Here is a 20,696-nt window from a genome sequence, read left to right on the forward strand (position 1 = left end):
TCTATATCAACATTTTCCGAATTTTTAAATAAATTGTATCGATTATTTTCAACGTCATTCTTTGTCAGGATATGAACACTAAACTTACTGCTAATATTAATCAGAATAATTTTCGATTGAATGGATAAAATTCTAACCCTCGAATTACACACACGTAACAAATTTTTAACTTTGTATGATATTATTGTAAGCAATAAGTTATTAAAAATTATCAGTAGGCTATAGCTACTGTGACGATTCACGAGTCACAAATTGAATCTTGTTAAAACCATTAAATAACTCAGAGTAGCGTCCACTAAAGTTTTGTATGAAATTATCTTCGAACTGGCCGTTATACCTCATAGCGTTTCATTAGTACAAGGCTGATATTTATATTGACAAGGGTGATAACACCAAGAGTTTCCAAGCAATTTCTTGTGTGCCCTGACTCATTAATCACGCACAATTTGTGCTAATTAAGGAATTTCTTCTGCAATATCTCCGCTTGCAAATGCCTTTTACGAGCAATTAACATAAACCGGTCCTTCAGGTTGTCCGGTAATATGCTGAATCGTGGCATCCTGCTAATTCCTGCCATACCCCCAGAAAACAAGCATGCTTCGAATTAGCATGATGCACGACTTAATGCAATAATGGAGCTTAATGGAGACTTTTATCGAGTTGTTCGCGAATAAATATTTCTGCGCACAATATGGGCATTTATGGTCGCAATTCTTGTTGATAGTGATTTTTATTTGCTTCACTTATATTTACTTTCAATTTAACGGCAAAAAAGTGAACGTATTTCTACGACAAGAATATGTTACGGGCATGTCCACGTTATTCTTGCAGGGTTACCTGACTAAACAAATTTCCGGACTGTTCCAGATTTTCCAACTTCTAAAATGAATATCCAGACCATTGCATAATGTTTAAAATTATTTTAACTCATTTGACAGTATATTTTTAGAGTGAATATATGAAAGCATTTGTTCCAGTTCCAGGAAAAGATATATTGTTAAGTATTGCCTTTTTACACATGTGAATATGTTGTAGAAAATTAGTTGATACAAATACATAAATATTAGGCTATATTAAATAATATACATAATCTTAAAATTGTCACCCTTTTCAGTTTTCTGAGTGGTTTTATTAAATTCTCGAATTTTCCCAAGTTTTCCACTTCAATGACAACCCTATCTTGAGATAGCTTTCCACTCTTATACCATAACCTCATTGTCGCAATTAGCCAACAGTAGCACAGTAGCAGAAAACGACGCTAAATATCAGAAACCAAACCAAATTTCATTTCATGCGTTTCGTCTAAGCTATACAAGTCCTCTACACATGTGCAGAATTTTTTTACTACAAGGTAATAATAATAATAGTTTAGGATATTATAACACAAGTAGTGTGACAGCGCGGAGTAAAAATTGAACTACATAAGTGGTAACACAGTGTTCAAGAAAAAGTGCCTCAAAGATAGCTATACAAATAATAGTGATTTTTCATAAGAACGTATGTAAAAATTCATTTGTCCAAAGCCACCTCACAGGTACAATCTTTGGTATTTTTTATTGAATCACACGGTGACAATATGCAAGTTGCTAGTTGATATAGTAATTCAGTATTAAATCAACTTCATCTTTTATTTCCCGTTAACTGTAGCAATCAGTGGCGGCGATTAGGGGGTGTGGGGGGATCAGTTGCCCCCCTTACGTTTTGCTCCCGCACTATGCCCTTGTCTACCAAGAAAAGAAACTGTCCTTGCCCCAGTTCTGGCACCCAATGGTCGCTACTAGTAGCAATAATGGACAAGACAAATGCCACATGAAATAATTATTTGTTATTTTTTCCAGAAGAATGATGTCCACTTTGTACATCGAAATACTCAATGTCGAGAACTCTCTCTAGGTTCACCTAACATTTTATGCTAAACCTGCAAGGGGTCCTTTTGACGATTTTTAATTTTGCTAAGTAATTTCTACACTTTACATGAAATAATATTAAATATCTATTTGGAGAAATTGCTTCACGAAAACATTTTCATTCAACAAACACATGGAAAAAAAGTCAGCCTTTGAAAAGCAGAGAAGACTTTCACAAATCTCGCGGAGGTGGATATAACTGTTAATGTAAACTAGTAACAACATTATTGGCAGTTAATTTACATTGTTGTATTTCACAAAAAAAAACATCAAATTAATTACTATTCATTTACATCAAAATACTAATCCTATCAGGAGAGGATTGTAGACCATTGCTGTAATCGAAGTTTTACCAACTCAAATGTAATGTTTTTCTGTCTCCCTGTTTTAAAATTTACAACAAAATGTTTATACTAGTTGAATTTCATGTCACTCAAGCAATTGAATAAATGCAGTATTAAGTTGCAAGTACCAATAAATTACGAAAATACAAGGACAAAAGTAATTCAAATACTTACTGAAATGGATAAGGTGCAATGATATTTTGGGACACATGTTATACTACGTTATGAAAAATGCTTTCACCTCGAAATATGTTTAAAGGCATATGTATCAGTTCTTAGGTTCTTAGATATTACCATATCCATTATAATTAATAACCTTTATATCTTGAACGATATTGACCATTATCCACCCAATATCGCACAAAGTTAGTTTTTATCCTGAATGAATAGTTTTCTTGCTTGTGCCTTCAAACTTAAATTCTTACATTTAGAAAGAAAGGATGACGTTCTAAAATATCGAACTTTCCGTTCCAAATCTGACACACGGAATGGGTACCAAGAAACTTGCACCCGGATATTGTATGTTATTTAATCTCTTCATAAAATTGTGCTCATTACAAGTGATACTAAAAACGTCAGTATCAAAGCCTAGAATTTTAGGGGTAACGAATAACTATTATTTCTCAAAGCTTACCACTGCCTTACCAATCTGCCTAGGATGTATCAGGAAAAATAATTATGTATTCCTAATTGAAAAATTATTTGACATCTTTCAAATTTGTCGAACGTGTTATATTTCAAAACTCGATGAACTACTTAATTGGTCCAACTTTTTTCGCGTATCGTTTAATTTTTTAACAGGTTAACGTTGGTTTTACTACAGGCGCGTTATCAATAATGAATTAAAGAATGTGTAAAAATTATTTTTTATTTGTAACTCTCAACTGAAATTACTTATTAGGACGGATTTAAATGCTAATTAATTAATGTGAGAATAAACCCGTTCTCACAGAGACCTCACTCTTGAAATGTGTGGTATTTTAATTTCTCTTTCCTAACTATGTTTGTTTTTTTAACTCATCACTAAGCCAAAATTTCAAAGAAAGGTTGAATGATATTACTTGTTAGAGATTAAAAATTACATATACGTATTTCTAAATGCTTGTTCATCAGTACCAACTTAAATAAAATAATTTCATCAAATTGGGCCAATCTGTTTAGTTAGCAAATGATTTGGTTTCAATTACCAAGTTAGTGAAAGTTACAAAATATTTTTATTTTTCGTTACCAAACATTCAACCAAGAACTTTTTTTTTTTGTTAATTCAAACAATTTAGGTTTTTTCTGTATATCGTAATTTTTCCATGGACATCATATTAACTTCAACTGTAATCCCATGAAAAAACAACACTTTTCAGCATTCTTGTTCTGATATGTCGATAATACAGCTTACTGAGCATAAATAAACTTCTTGTCATCCAGTATTCACATCCAAATCTGGATCTCTGGCCTATCTCACAAACTATTTATTTTTTAATTGATTCGTATGGACCACAACGCTGCCTTTCTAAGTATTGAAAAGATAGATTCTTTTTTTTTTTTTTAAAAAAAAATTGAATTTCTGCTAGAGTACTATGGAAATCTATGTGAACATTGTATTCGCCGATGTACAGACATACTGAAGGCAGAACACCACTACGACAAATACATAGAAAATATCACACGAATACTTTTGGATTAGAAGCATTAAAGAGATATTTGTCAAAATTTACAATATGATCGTCGTTTTTGAGAACGACAGACATTTTTTTTAAAATTTGAGGTTTGGCTTCTGTACACGTGAAATATTTGATTTTAAAGACCATCGTTTGAAGATAAAACGTTCAGGAAAAAAACCTGAACTTCAAATAGTTGACGAATGGAAAATATGGTACAATAATAACGGACTCCTTTAATAATTTGCATTCAAACGTTAATATTAACCGATTAAATGAAACCACTTTAGAAAGTGAAAAAGCTGCAAGGAGTGTAATATCACAATAATAAGAATACTATGATGCACATAGGATACTGGTAATGTTCGAATATGGACGGTGGAAACTTCAGAAATGTATACATTTTTGTGTTATGATCTACCCAATAAAAGGCTATGTGAATGATGTTATTACGATGAACAATACCAGAAAAAAATAATTAAAATCCTCATACCTTTCCTAACTAAATAACAATTTTGTATAATTTATAGGGTCAAGCGTCGCTTCCTTTTCACGAAGACATTGAAGGCCAGTACGAAAGAAATCAGTTGTTACTGAATTATTAAAATGCATTCGAATTCATATTATTTTTTTTGGCAAAATACAAGATGCAAGAGGGTAAGATGTAGGAATTTAAGCGTGTTTTTTCTGCAAATCTCTTTACCACGGAACTTGAAATGCATTATATGAAGGTTGATGCATTATTGGTGCATCAATTGGCACAATCAAACGTGTAATTTTGGATTCATTCAAATGATTGTGTCTGATCTGTTCGTATGATGCACTAGACGAAACAGCGGCTGGAAATGGTACCCTTTGATGCATGCTTCCCGTGCAAACTTATTTTGATGCAGACAACTGCATCTTTAGCAGTTCATGCACTTTAATGTGTTACTGCAGCCAAAATTATTATGCATATTTGTGTCAAGTGATAAATCTTAGCGTTTGTGCGTAACAAGGGTGCAGTAAGTATCCTTCCTCCTTGTCACTTTCACACCTTATTAAGTTTCAATACTGAAAGCTGTTAATGAATAATACGTAATAATCCAAATGATAGTACATATATTCCCATACACACAGAAAACTAAATGCATCATATCGATTGGTGCACCAGAATGCATCGATTGATGCACTAAAGTGTGTTTTGTAGCTTCTTCCAAGAATCAGATTCACAATTGATGCATTTGGGTGCATTTTTGTATGTCGTGAAAGAAACACCAAAGTGCATCATTTGATTCAAGTGAGGATTTTTTTCAGTTGAGATGCACTTTAATGTATCAGTTGATGCACCTTCCTGCATCTTTTTGGATGATGCACTTAAACGTTTGGTCTGAGCTACAGAGTTTATGTAGCTTAGACGAAACGTTTAAGTGCATCATCAAAAAAGATTCATTCTGATGCATCAAAACGCATCAATGTGCATCAAAACGCATCAGCTGATGGATTAAAGTGCATCTCGACTGAAAGAAATCCTCACTTGAATCAAATGATGCACTTTGGTGTTTCTTTCACGAGATACAAAATGCACCAAAATGCATCAAATGTGAATCTGATTCTTTGAAGAAGCTACAAAACACACTTTAGTGCATCAATCGATGCATTCTGGTGCATTCATCGATATGATGCATTTAGTTCTCTGAGAGGGCAGGCAATTTTCTCTTGCGGTTGGAAACAGATGAGCAAAACCCTTGGAAAGGAATTCCAGTAGATTCCACTCATCAATTCAAACACAGGATTGTAGCAAATGAATTTTATTATACGGGCCATGTCGAATGAGCCCGGAGTCTAGACTAAGGAGAGAACGATGCTGCCCTATTTCTTAAGACACACGTGGTGACGTACTAGCTATAAAAATCAATGACGAAGCAGTTCGGCGGGTTGTGGAGTAGGCAGGACCACTTTTATAATATTGTGTGTGGGGGAAAAAAGAGAATTACAAAAATATGATTGAAATCACGAAACCGTGGCTTTCGACTTTTTTTCTCGCCTAAAACGGAGCGTGCAACGCCTTAGGCCATTCTAAAACTGAAGTGATTAAAATGTCATAATTTTTCCGAAAAAAAAATACGGTTCAAAATTGAATTTTATTTCGGTGATTGGTAAGGTCATTTCTGTAGAACATGTGTTCACACATCAGGGCACCGGGTTCGAAACTGATCATCAAACTTATACCATCTAATGATTACATGAACGCTTCGATTTATGCTGGATAATTGCAAACAACACGTCCCATCACGTAAGAGATAAATAACCAACAAGAAAATGCATTTTTCCATAAGAATTAAAAACAATATTAAATTAGTTCTATCGAGCTCACATAATCCTATGTGGAAACAAAATATACAAGAGAAAACAAATATGCCTACATTTCTTTACTCCAGTGACACAGTAAAAGTGCATAAACTGCTAAATATGAACATTAGGTGGATCAAAATACATTAAAAATGCATCAAATGGTACGTTTATCAGCTGCCTTTTCGTGTAATGCACTAAATAGGCACAAATTGAACAGATTAAACGTGGGTACTTCAAAGAAAGCAAAATTACACGTACAATCGTGCCAAGTGATGCACCAAAAATGCATCAACCTTGATTTGATGCATTTCGAGTTCTCTGTGTATAGTCTCCTTTTCAATGTGTGTGTAGGCACATTTTAACAAAATCTTGATAAAATTACTAGCGGAAATTCTATATTTGTTTAGTGTAGAAAAATCAGGAAGTTAAATTTGGAATATTTTATAAGGAGAAAGTTCCATCTGTTTAATCGATAACATTCACAATATATGAACACATAAATATGAACTTTGAAATCCTACAAAGTAACTGTAATGAGAATTTCCCCCCAAATTTTCCAAATCCGCAAATATCAACAGCTGCATATGGAACAATCTTTCGTAACCAACGTGTTTGAGTTCCAAACTATGGCAAGTTACAGAAGATAAAGAGCAGAAAGGCAACTGAATTAAAATTGTATAGATTTTCAATGCATGTTATTACTACTATAGTCGCTGAACGATACTTCTGATGTGTTGCAATGCTTCAAGATAATGTCAAAACTTTTTGCTTTGCATATTTATCGGTTTGACTGAATGCGAATATTTCGTTTATGCACACTCCTTGCGTTATGTGTAATTCTAATAAGATCTCTCAAAGGGTCCGTGGTCATAATTTCGACAAGTTATATAATAGGCACTATATATTATTACATTATCTGTGACCAAGAACAAAACATTAAATTAATTTGTAGAGTGGTAAATTCAGTATTAAGTTAAATGTAGCGATAACTTTTATGCATTTTACCATGTCACGCACTATTTCATATATCAGTTACGAATCTTGCCACGTTTAGTTGAACTTTTAGGCATTAGTTGTAGTTTCTTGTTATTTTGCATTGCTATTTCACCTCATTAAGTCAATCGCGACGATGAGGATATATGATTGTTAAATTATTAAAAGGACAACCGAAAGAGAAACACTTGGCCAGGACTCTAACCCAGATTCTTCGGCAAATACTTTATTCCAAGCCTGAAAAATATATATCAGTCCTTCTAGAGCTTTCAGGAGAAACTCTGCGTTTATTTGTAGACAATTGGCTTGCGGTGCAAGAGAAGCGAAATGGCTAGATCATAGGGAAAGGAGTCCAAATTGTTTTAATGAATTTTGATTAATTTGTTATTTTACAAACGAGATACGTTGCACGGCTCAAGATTTTTCTGCGCGTGTGCGAAATAGGTGTAATTATTTATCACATTACACACAATGAATTGGAAAAAATATAGGAAGGTATCGCAGAAAATCGTAGGTAATGTTCGCCACGGTAGAACCACGAGAACGCAGTGTAATAAAACATCCGCTGGCATCTGGAACAGCGAGCTTATCCCCTTCGCTGACACGAGTCAGTCAGAAATTAGTTACGAAGCGTATACCGTGCGATAAGTTTCTCGACGGGGACGCGCGCTCAAGCCAATCACCGGCTGCTGACCCATCGATTGCCGACGCCGGAAGGCTTGGATCTCGGCTGAACACCTCGTCTTCGAGAAAAGTCTGCAGATCGCAAACAAATCGACGTTCCCTCATTTGACTGTGGCAAATTTCCCACTCTCCCACAAACTGCAAGTTCAGTCCTAATACTCTCTAAGAGCAACAGAGTTGGTTCGCTGGACCTTCGTGGTCCACCGGTTAATCTGGAGATGGCCAAACCGTGGCTCGCGATCCAAATGCACTTCGACATGCAATGTACGATACGTGCAAACATGCTGCCAAGCTCTTTTTACTAGATAATTACTACGAAAAATATCATAAAAATACGTTTTTATACTTTAATATTCATTTTGGACATACTAATTTAATATTAATGAAATGAAAGATTTGCATATTTGCTTTAAAGTTTATTAAATACGGTAAATTTGCTTAATAGTCATGACTGTGAAATATTTTGGTGTGGCGCGTGTACAATTTGTAATTAAAAACTAATACAAATTAAATTCAATAACTACATGAACGAATAAATATGATTAGGAAAAAGAGGCATGATATTATATTTATGTAATTCTTTCTGGTTATTTCTTGAGGGTATCAATCAGTTAGAGTTTATCGTATGCTACCTATCTTACATCAGAGGCGCAGCCAAGATTATTTTTAGGGCGAGACCCAACTTCGATTTCAAAAAATAAAAATCCGATAAGAATTGTATTGACATAACAAGTTTCAGTGGACCTGTTACTATGAATTGCTACATTCCAACTAAACATTAATACGAATGAATGTGTTTTCACTGTTTTATTTCGAAAGCCGAGAACGTTCTTTCTAATAATAATAATAATAAAAAAGTTGTCACAACAAACAATTTTTGTCCTTGCAATATATTAATTTATCACCCCCGATGTAGCTACTCCCCCCATTGATAATTGTTTCCAAACTTAAATTTCAGTATCAAGATGAAATCATGGTTTTCAATATCAACGCTGTGCAAAGACTTTTGGAAACATTCTCAAAGCATTGATCAATAGGCCTATTACTATATAATTTGGGAAAAAATCTTAATGCTTGTCTACGCCAAAGTCTTACGTTGAGCAAGATTGGGCACATCTGGGGGTTATGAAAGATCATAAATACCCTGGAGTTTTGAGTTCAAATACCAAAGGTCTGTGTCTGCTGTTTCAATTTTATTCTTAACCACCAGCTTAAACGCTATACTTGGTAAACACCAGAACTCACTAAATTTGGCTAAAATGCCTGAAAAAAATCAATCTAATCATCTAATCGTTGCCCCAAGAAGGAAACAGATTTTCGCAAGCACTAAATTTACCTCTAAAAATAAAAATAATAAAGAAGTGCCTTTGAGAAAAGGACGATTAAGAAAAGTATAATGAGAAATCCGGAACAAGCTAGACTGCGAAAAATGATAACTTTTCTTGTTTTATTTGACGGTTATTACTTCATGTTATGCATAATTTTACTAAATTTCCAAAAGAAAATGCTACTGAAGGATCTGTTGCAATATTTCTGGATTGTACAAAATTTATTTGAACTTGCAACGAAATAACAGGTAAATTAATAGAGCCACACTTTTTTTTTTTTTACTGAAATGTTCATGATATTGGAAAATTGTAGGGGGGAGGGATTTCGTTGAAAATTTATTGTAGATTATCATCACAAGTCTGCAAGTACACTAAGATAAAAACTTGAAATGTTAGGACAACAAAAAATTACTCCCCACCGTGGACATGGTATTCCCCGATCGCCTTGTAATGAAGAGGTCCCAGATTCGACACCCGGTGGAGGCACACTGCAAAGTGATTGGAGTTACACTTCAAACTGTAGGTCCAGTCCTGAGTAGACTATCTGAGCATGGAACTCAACAGATGCTGATATATGCAGCTCACGCCATTTTCTACGTTAGATGTTGTAAGTGAATGAGCCACTGAAATCAGTGTATTGAGAATTAATTACAATTCATTAATATTGGCAATTTCGGTACCCCTTGAACAATGTCTGTTGTATCTAAGAGCATTGAATTGTTTTTCTCTGTCGCATTATTAATACCGATTTCTTAATATCGTGGGAATAAGATTCCCCCTGTGAACAAGTAGATTTAGAAACCTAAAAATGTTTATAATTGCGATCCGCTAAGAATTACATCTCTCGCTGAATTGTGGTTCGTGTGCAAACGTAAAGTCAATGTGAACTCGAAAAGTCACATATTTACTATGAAATTATATCGCACATAAAGTACATTACAACCACAATTTATTTTTGTGGGAAATGTTACGCATGTTAAAAAGTGCAGAATAACTGAGCTACCAGAAAAAAATTCAATATAAAGCATTACAAAATCTCGTTTTATAGATTAAAAATTAAGACACATACAAGAGTACATATTTTCATGGCACGCACAGGGGACAATTTTGTGAGTCATATACGAGTCTTGTGTTTAGAAATATCCTACATAACCATGGAAAATTCGTAACTAATTCTCAAAGATTGTCATATGCAATTATTATAATGAAAATGTGCTTTGTTTGATAGCGAAACTCTCATCAATTTTCTTTACCACGTGAGTGTTTGAACATCATGTTGAATGCCTTTATGTTTTTACTAGTATTTTTGTTAATTTACGTCGTATTACTGCCGCCTTTAGCTAATCGCAACAATGAAATGAGTAGTTAAATGAAAGAACACTTACGCCCATGCCAGGGGACGAACACAAGAACTTCGGTGCCGAGATCGAACAGAACCGGTTCCAGTATTTTGAACAGTGGCTCTAATGCATTGGGTAATCTACACAACGACATTAAATTTTTCTTACAATCATGACAATTACTAAAGAAATTACAAGGTTGTGAAACGCAAATGCGTATCGTATTTCATAAATACTTACAGCATTATTGTCTCAATATGACACATCCATTCCTTTCGGAATCGCTGATCCAGTAAAAAAAAATGAAAGTTACGAACAGCCGAAGTGCCGATAACTCACGTCGATTGAAACATTTAGTTACGCTTAGAAAATTGTTAGTAATAGGCTGGATTATGAAGCGAGGAATATGGCACATTATCGCCTCATATGACACATTGGAGAAACTTGAATAATTGCCGACTGGGCATTGCAGCAAAACGTACAATGGAAAGGGGAAAAAATAGGCAGTGACAATAACGACGTGATAACGATTTGAGAAGCAAAATAACTTTCACATTTGTGGCCAAGATAATGCCGCAGCAGGAGTCGTTATGACTGAAACGACGCGATTAAGGGCAATTCAACGTCCCAGGCGAAAAGTTGTCGCGCGTACCATCATTGTGTCGTGAGCAGAACCAGCAAACAATGGCTGATATCTCTCGGAATTGATAGCGCTCGCATAATAAGACAAAGAAATGTAAGATACTAGCCATCGACTCTGAGAATGTGTTGCGAATGCGTGAGGTTTCTATTGAGTTTGTATCTGACATCGTTCCTTAATAGTGTCATGCTTCGTAATATTCTTCAAAGAAGTGACCGATGTTCTAGCCTGTAGAAAGACTTAGGAGAAAAACTTAAAACTGGAAACTTGATCCCAATTAACCTTTTCCACAGTCACCATCAAAGTTCCTGTTAAGATGAAAATAGATGCTGTTTGAGAATCTGAACAATTACAAAATTAGAATCGCTGAACCTATATAAGATGTTCACGTGCTTAATGCAAATGAAGATAAAAGTTCAAGTATAGCACCGGTATAACTATAGCAACTCCTCTAAAGTTGAATATTGTCGTTAGTCATAAGGAAAGGGTTGATTTCATTTTAAATCCTTTGTGCAGCATAATATAATGGGAGATTGAGCCTCCCCTCCCCCGAACCCTACTTTTTGACAGTATACCTATCATGGAGAGATTTACCCCATAAATTATCAGAACAGAATGTCCTATTTTATCATTTCTGTTGGCACTTCCTAATCTCAGAATAGTATAGTTATGAGTCGTCTTCTCTTGATTACAGAGTTTTGAGTTTTTGTTGAAAGTCCACTTTATGCACAAAAAGAACTACTATGTGCCTCCACCGGGACCCCTTGATGACATAGTGATGACGTTACCACTACGCCATCGGAGAGACCCGTATTGACTACAAACATCTATAGTACATAGCATCGTGTGTTATGTACTACATAAATCACTGGATAACCAACAAACAAGACTTTGGCAATTTTAAACGAACCTAATTAATAAACTAGTTGATTTAACTTTGAGGCCTTGCAAAAAAAAAAATACATAGTTCAATATCGTTAGAAAGTGGACGTTATAACTGTTAACCAAAAGAACAGCAAATGAGAAGACGCTCAGGAAAGAATACATACGCAGTGGTGCTAATACTTGTAGGATATTCTTCTAAAAAAATAAAAGAAACAACCTTTGAACTATATGTGTATGGATTTGGTGGAAGTTAACTAAGTTTTCTGCACCAAATATTTGCGGGAACTTTGAATGAACTGTGCATTCCTATCAAGGTCGATGCTACTTTATGATTGGATATTAAGTTAAACTTTTCTAACAATTGCCTTTACGATGCATAGTGATGATTCAGGAAGTTCGTGCACTGCCACGTTTAATTGATAGTCTCCTTGACAACCAGAGATGTCCTCCACTGGGGCAGGAGGAAGAATATCTCTTCCTTGAGCTCTCCAAGGGACATTCTCACGTTGCTCCAAGAACACGAACGCACGTTGTTGAGAATTCCCACCCACAGTGTTGTGGAAAAATAATATTTTATCAAACAAGTGAAGATCTATGGTTGAGGAAGCGCCGCTAAATCATAATAACTCAAATATAACCAATCTTTTTTTTCTGCACATATAATTCTAATGTCGTTGTGAACATGGCAAAGATAATTTTACTTATGATATTTCTATCAACAGCGACAGATTGTAATGTATATCAATCATATCATCACATGACAAGTGGAATAAAGTGAAATGTACTGACAATTATGTGGTCTGCCCTTAGTACTGATAAAATTTTATTTTTTAAATTTAGTGTCAGGAAAATGCAATATGGCTCACAACAAATTGCTGAAGTAGCAGAGAAAAACATCTCTGAGATAGTATAATCATTTTACTGAACTCAATTAATTTAGAATGTTATATACCGTTCAGGGCGATTGTATCAAAATTATTCTGATTCCCCAACCTCTTTATTTATGTAGTAACAATATCTAAATGTGCCATACATTAATTCAGAATGTAACTTTTACTTGTGTTGTTGAGTGCTAGAAATTAGCTACATCCTGTACAGAGTTTCGCTTTTTAGAGAGAGAATATAACAAATCTAAAGCTCAGATTAGTTTGCATTTGAAGTCATGAACTCGTTCTAATTTTTTTTTGTAATGTTTAGAAGATTTGAGGCTACAAGTATCGTGGACAGCAATAATAATAATGAACAACATAGGGTGATGACATGCAACTGTGACAATGAGAGATAACATTTGGAGACATTCCAAGCTCTTTCGAGTTGAAGATTGTAAATGGGGGGGGGGAGGGAGGGGTCACGCTTGTCTCATGGCATTGTCCTCTCAGACTCGCCGTCTGCTATTTTCGGTGACAAAATGCAATTTGCTTCTTGTCAACGAACCAGGCCACCCGCAGAGTGTCTCTCCGACGGTTTATTTCCCCTTTTGAAACAATAAACAAGCGCCGACGACCGAACTGACCACCAGGGAGGAAGGGAGGGAAGTGTCAGTTTCGACCACCACCGGCGTGGCCTAGGGGGGAGGGGAGACGCTGTCCGAACGTGTCTCCGAGAACTGCAGAAGCGACAGCAAAACACAGCATGTGTGCGCAACTGAGGGGGGGGGCTGCAGACAGTTTGTTACCAACAATGGGGGAAGTCGAGCGCTCTGAACAATGGGGTGACAGGGGCTAAATTGTTGTCCACAATGGTCAGTTGCTCGATTTCTACTTAAAAGCGTGGACGGACAACGACCACCTTGCAGATCGAAAAATCTTTCAAGACAATGTCGACGAGGGCCAAACATGCCGCCACAAAAAGCTATTCCGAAAAACCACTTTTGTTTATCACAGACCACAGTTTCCGCCGTTGGTTGGCTCGAACCGACGAGACAAGGGGGGAAAAGTGGTAAACTTCAGCAAAACTCGTCACCACAAACATCATCACTTGATTGAACGTAATGCCACATTCAAACACACGTGCAAGAAAAAACAACAACAGAAAAACACATGGAAATGTTGTCAATAACAGAAAAAAATTGGGGCGCTTCACACTGATGAGCAACACACACGCAAGACAACACCACGTTAACACACGCACTTTTTTTTCTCAATGCGAAACCCATAGCGTGCAGACGTCACTGGTAACCGTTGTAATATCCTTGCATCAACATCAAGGGTTGTTTTGCCATAACACACACTTGCTTTTACTCCATGTGACAAACATAAAACACACACACATACACAGAAAAAACAGGATGACATTATCAGGTTAACAAAAAAAATACACCAAAAAACTATAAAATACAAGGGGGGTGATCTTGCTGGAGGGGGTGATATTGGACACTCACGTTCAGAGGTGCTAATCTCGAAGGAAACCGAACGCTGGCATCTGACATCATCTGATGATCAGCCGGGCCTATGGGCAGTGGCGCCTGGTGCAGCATCAAAATCATCGATAGGCGGGCATGTGTGAGTGTGTGTGAGAGAGAGACAGGAACAGAATCGTGTGTGTAACGCGTGGGACACGTTCGTACCACTCCCGGACCGAGAACTAGCGTACCTTAAGGAACAATGAGACTTTGCAACCTGGGGGGACCAAGACCCCGAGAAGCGCCGACAAGATCCGAACCTTGCCGATCGCGACCGGCTCGTAATTTGTCAAACAAAACAAAGTATAAATAAAAGTATGAACAGAGCAAAAAGGAGAAGAGAGAGGGGGGTAGACAGGAGTAGAGGGGGGCAAGAGGGGACGCAAACGTCTCTTACCACTTCCATCATCAGTCCCGCTCCGTTTGTTGTACCAAGTTTCAACCTGGTCGGTGATTGGTCATCCGGTCTGCTCATGCGCACTGGCATCTTTGGTCCCCTCTCCCGCACAGGGCTTCCGCGATCTTCACCTGAAAAATCAGATCAGGAACGCTATAAATATTGGAGATTGGAAAAGCGGGTGTGAGAGGGAGTATAACAACCTACAATACAGTCGTCAGATCTGCATAGAGATCTCAAAGCCTGGTCTTCCCTCAGAACACACATCCATCTCCATACGAAAAGTTACTTTCTCCCCCATTTTTTTCTTTCGGAACAAAATACAAAAAAAATCCCCATAATACAAGTATCAATGACAATATAATAAGCAGATGAATTTTCAAAAAAACAACCTATAAACTTGCCTCAATATTACACTAGTATCTTATACATAAATTAGAAACAATACATAATTTATTTTTACTGTAAAGACTATTTACACAGTGTCATGAAGGCATGTTCAAGATCTCGGCCATTGTAGAGATGTGATCAGCATCACGCTCCAGCCCGCGTATATACTCTCATTAGTCATCACTACCCATTGATGAGAAAGAGGATGAGTGAGCCCGAGAGCCGCCTGAGATCGCAACCCCCCCCCCCCGGAAATCGAACCTTACTGAGTCACTGCGCCTCTCTTTTTTATTACAGCCTAATTCGAAAATCATGAATAGGCTACCAGCTATTTAAACCAATTATCACTAGTTATTAGAATTAGATCTGTACGAGTGTGAGGTTCACAATATAAGGCAAAATAATAAAAAAAATAAACGAATAACATTGTTGTAAAAAGTTTTAAATACTAAATAATATCTACCTCAACCACAATATGGATAACGTGCAATAATGTTCTTGTGTTAATGTCCGCAAAATACATCAGTAAATGATACAATCGGCAGCTTGCCCGATGTATACGGAATAGTGTGCTTACGAACCAATATGGTCAAAAGTTTGAGGCTATGAATATGTTTTACTCTATGTAATTTAGTTGTCTTAGGGGCTACGTGAACGTCACTTTTCTACATCTGTAGGGTAAGGACGTACAGAGAATAAAAAGAACACGCCGTTCTTCAGGCGAAAATTTACTTTTTCTTATTTTCTGTCGGTCTATTAACAGCTGATACGAAAATTAATAAACCAGACGAAAACAAATCTCGCTTGCCTGATCTCTTAATTACATTTGGTTCGTTCACAAAATATATGTCCACGACACATCAACGTTATTTTTAAAAATTATCGACACAACCACAATAAATAAAATAGTCGCAGAAATAAACACTTCCTTCATAACGAGTTGTGGAAAAACGTTTTACATAAATTGCGGAGACAACATAACATTTTAACAACGGGAAATTAAGTTGTAATTAAAGCGTCCGTCCTTAATGATATAGTCAACGGTTTGTTTATATTACTGTGCAATTATTACATTTAGAGAAAGTGTGCGATTGGGTTGTTAGTGTATTCGCAATCGCATTAACGTAAACATGGCCGGATTTCAGTACACAACCCCCCAGCAATTTGCAAACGATTTTTTTAATTAGTGAGCTGGAAGCAAAACTCGCCGATCTATATTATTACAAGCTGTATGTTAACGTCTGATGTATATAAAGTGACACAAGTAATATCCGATTTCGTTTACTGAATATGTCGCGGTTTGATATGGTGTCTATTGTGCGCCTTGCCATTTTTTGAGAAAATCTTTTTCCTGTGCAAGAATCAATCCGATTCCAAAGACTACATCTGTTCAGAAACCACCCTAGCGCTTTGAACAGAATCTTCCGTGTGTTTTGCGTGCGTTGACGACTCAATTTTGTAACGTATTGGCTACGCCAGGAGCAAGCCTTGTTTTTATTATAAAAGGATAGTTAACAGCTAGAGCAATGCACACCAAGATTCTGCTCAGAGCAATAGGATGATTTCTGAATAGATGTAGTCTTTCAAAAAAAAGAACAAATCGGAAGTGATCCTTGCGCGACATTTTCGAAAAATTAGTTTCTGAGGCAAATCGAACATGCAGAATGGCCTTAAATCGCACTATGTATGATTTAGTTTTCTTCTAAACTACTTTCTGAATGTTTTATTAGTGGGAACTCAACAGCTGCACCCGTTTCGGTGTAAATTCCACTCTAAACACTTCAGAAACATAGTTTCATTTACACAAATTATCAAGAATGATCTGAGAATCTCGCGTAAATAACAAAAGTGCAGTCATAGAACTACAATTGTAGTTATAAGAATTGATCTTGACATATTCGACGTATGTCACTTTCTATGTCACATCTCATGTTGAACCGTCAATATCCGCGACAATAATGATGGAGATGATAATCGGTAACAACCATGCATCATCATCCGCGATACGAACCCGGGACCGGGAGACCGACTTCACAGCTCGCTACGATAACCGCTAAGTCAAGCAGGCCGGCAATGGCAATTGTTTAACAGTATGTGTGTATACTTGTATAAATTTGGATGCAGGCTTAACTAGTAACAATATGAATAAGTGTTTTGAATGAGGAAATAGGTGTGTTTTTAGCGGGCACGAACCGCGTGGTTTTTCTGTCTTCCGTCACACAGCTAAGAAAACGAATGTTAACGCCCATCGTTAGTTAGACCAAGACTCGAACTCGGAACCTTTCTGTTCCTTGGCACGTGTTCGAATCGTACTCGGCCATCACGAACATGCAGAAAATATTGAGAAAACTCACCGTTCAATGTTTGTCCTGTGGATTTCATGTCAGCGCTTGAACGATTTCACAACAGACGGACCTTCGTATGTGAAACTGTGAAGGGCAAAGGGCTCCCACGCAGGGCGAGCATTATAGGAGCTTCCTTGGACAACAAACAAGGATACTATAGAGCAACTCGTCACGTCAAGCACATACGTCAATGTTCAGGAACGTGTTCTCGGATTGTCACCCGTCTGCTTGCGTGCACTCGGATAAAAAAGCACATACACACACGTCTTGTCTATAAATAACCTAGCTCTGCAAAAGTCCAATTTGTCCAGTGCTCGCGTTGGGTTACTGCATTTTCCCCCTTTTCCCGGTGACTTCTCTCCGCCGTGTGCGTTGGAGTGTCTTTGGGTCGTCTTCGAGCGGTGCACCAAGACGTTTGTCTGAAGGGGGGTGGAGAGGTGCGAGGGACGCCCTTGTCGCGGCGCAGGGACCAAAGTCTCAGACCCTGGCATTGGCGGACACTCGGGGATCATGCGTATCGCACCGGCCCGACCCTTTGATCACACGCCGCCAATCTGAGACGGTGACACCGCCGAGTGACATCTTCGCAATGCCACCCCCCTGGCGCGACATTGGACACCGCGTGCGACAATTACGCGTCCCGACGCACGCCGGATGCGCCACGCACCCTACGCAATATTTTTTTACCCTCGCGCACTTCGGAACTGTCCCTCGTCTTTCCGACTCTTCCTGTTCAATTCCGACCGTCAAGACGATGAGAGGAAATATGAAGGGTCGATCACCATGATCTGGACACAAAACCGGAAAATTCAACTGTGATATGAACACTAAACTCACTTCTGAAACTTATTTATGAAAACTTGATAAGTAAAGAAATCAACTTATCGGCAACACGATTACTAGATTTAAGAACTGTAATGAGTTACTTAACACAAGTATTTTGTTCAAATAGCCTATAAGTATTGTGCTGTCTATACAACTGTCCGATTTTCTATATTTCCATTGTTTTCTCTGAATACACACGCAAAACAACATGTAATTCGTATGAAAATTAAAAGCGAAACCGAAATTTAATTAAAAATTAAGAGTTAGATGTAAACAATTCGCGTACTTAACATTCTCTTTCATTGTTGTTTTGTATTACTGACTATAAAACAAGATACTCGAAACAAGCTTTATTATTATTATTTTAAAGATTGCAGTTTCAGTGAACAGTTGGTATAATTTACGAATTAGCCCGTGCAAACGTATGATCACATGGGTCTCGTTTCGTTTTCACGTAAAGTGAATCCCCTTTCGGAATTCTCGTAATAAAAATGTAGGTACTTTCGTAAAGTATATACAAAACTTTGGAAGGTTAAATACGGCAACTTTAAACTGAGATAATGCACATGTTGCCCACAACTTGTGAATTAACTTTGTCGCATTTCTACCGCTTTAGAAATGAATAAGGAACTCCCTCTTAAAAGGAATTCGAACCAAGGATCCGTTTCGTTAACGGCGAGGCCATGTAGACTGATTTTAACATTGTAAAATGTAGTTTTTTCCATGAGGTATTTATGTGTAAAATTGGTGTGTAAAAAGGAATGTTGTACTGGAAAAGACTACCTTATTTCTAAAAACCTAGTCAGCTTCGGACACAGTCGGATCGGAAAATGATTTAAAATGTAACGATACATTGAAATACCGCACATCGAGAATCGAACCGGAGTCCCATGAACTCACCGGAAAAAGTTCGAAATGAATAACCCGTTAGTGGTCACACCGCGATCTTTCTATTAACCTGCGCTAATTTTGTGGTAGGCGTTATTCAGGGTCAGTTTCTTTATTTCGCGATTTTAGGGTATAATGCGATTTATATGTGACGGGTCGGAGGAACTTGGGCAGAAATGCGTTCGCTGCTTCTCTGCTCTGATCAATACTACGGATACGTACAACGAGAATTAGACTCATCCCGATGGGAAACACCTACGGCTGCTGTCTGTTTCCCTATCAAGCATTCTTGTAACGGAGGCGGGTGTCTGGTTTTATCGAGAAAGGCGTATTCGGGGGCGAGCGAGAGAACAGCATTTGGCCGAGGAAATTTACTTGCGGCAGCCTCCCTCGTCGTCCGCTAGATGGGACTACTGTTCAAGCAAACACATCTGCGGACTCGTCGGGCGAAAAGGAGAGTGATTTCGCCAGTGCGTTTGCAAAACTAACTGCACGGTTTTTAAAAAAACGTGTTAATGTTTTTCTTACATTGTGGTGCGGAGGTAGAGTGTGCATCTAGTTGTGGTGTTAGTGTGACGTTGGTATGTGTTTGTCGAAACTACAAGGAGATAAAAGAAAAGGTACTACACCTACCTATTCCCATATCGGCGTAAGTATTTGTTTTCTTCGAAACCATCCACTTTTCTTGCTTTCCTTTATTTTCTCAAATCACTGTCACTGCACTCAAAATAACACTGACGTGCGTGCACTAGATTGTATTAAGTATCGGTCGTGGGGACTAACGTGCCACTGTTTGAGCACATTTTATTTTTCTCACATCACTCGTACACTTCACAGGAACGAAACACACTTCACGGCCCGGTCGAGAGAGCAGTCCTTTGTCGTCCTCGTGCCGTGTGCATTGATTTCCATTTCCTTATCGTCCACTGCTTGTAAAGTGACACCGTCCAGGGTGCGTGGTGAGGGGAAGAAGCCGTACTGGCTATCAGAATCACGTATTCCGTCGCGTGTGGTGCGTTCGGCGTTGTGTGTGTCACTCGAACGACTACACAGCAGTCACTGCCTGTGCGACGCGGTAGGACTGCGAGGCCGGGTACCCCTCCCTTTCCTCCCCTCAAACTTTTCCCCGTTTCCCCGTGGGACTGCCGGAGTGTCACCGCATCGGCGAACCAGCGACGGCGGAACCCGCGAAGGGGCGGCGACTAGCTGGCTCGAGCGACGAGTCCCAGGTGAGGGCCACGCGATGACACGGGCGACGTAACCACCCACCGACAAATGACATTGAGCGGGGACGCTGTGAACGTGCAAATCGAAATCCGAAACTTATGTCCGGGGGACAC

The 20,696-nt window shown here is 37.8% G+C and overlaps 1 protein-coding gene across 5 annotated transcripts in view; it reads right to left on the reverse strand.

The window, feature by feature from the left end:
- LOC145985016 (zinc finger protein basonuclin-2-like) overlaps positions 1–20,402 on the reverse strand; it is a 388,343-nt gene extending 367,941 nt beyond the window's left edge. For 2 of the 5 annotated variants that reach the window (XM_083118513.1, XM_083118509.1), the window contains exons 1-2: positions 19,990–20,402; positions 14,909–15,039 (exon numbers count right to left, since the gene is read on the reverse strand). In XM_083118513.1, the coding sequence (XP_082974639.1) occupies positions 14,909–15,039; positions 19,990–20,032 (174 nt within the window). In that variant the 5' untranslated portion in view covers positions 20,033–20,402. Of the gene's footprint in view, positions 1–14,490; positions 14,678–14,908; positions 15,040–17,652; positions 17,786–19,989 lie in introns of those variants that run through there. The other 3 variants (XM_083118514.1, XM_083118511.1, XM_083118510.1) reach the window with 2 other exon arrangements.
- Between the last annotated feature and the right edge of the window lie 294 nt (positions 20,403–20,696).

This window comes from Lepisma saccharinum, chromosome 3 (genome assembly GCF_977018435.1).
Source record: "Lepisma saccharinum chromosome 3, izLepSacc3.1, whole genome shotgun sequence".
Lineage (NCBI taxonomy): Eukaryota > Metazoa > Arthropoda > Insecta > Zygentoma > Lepismatidae > Lepisma > Lepisma saccharinum.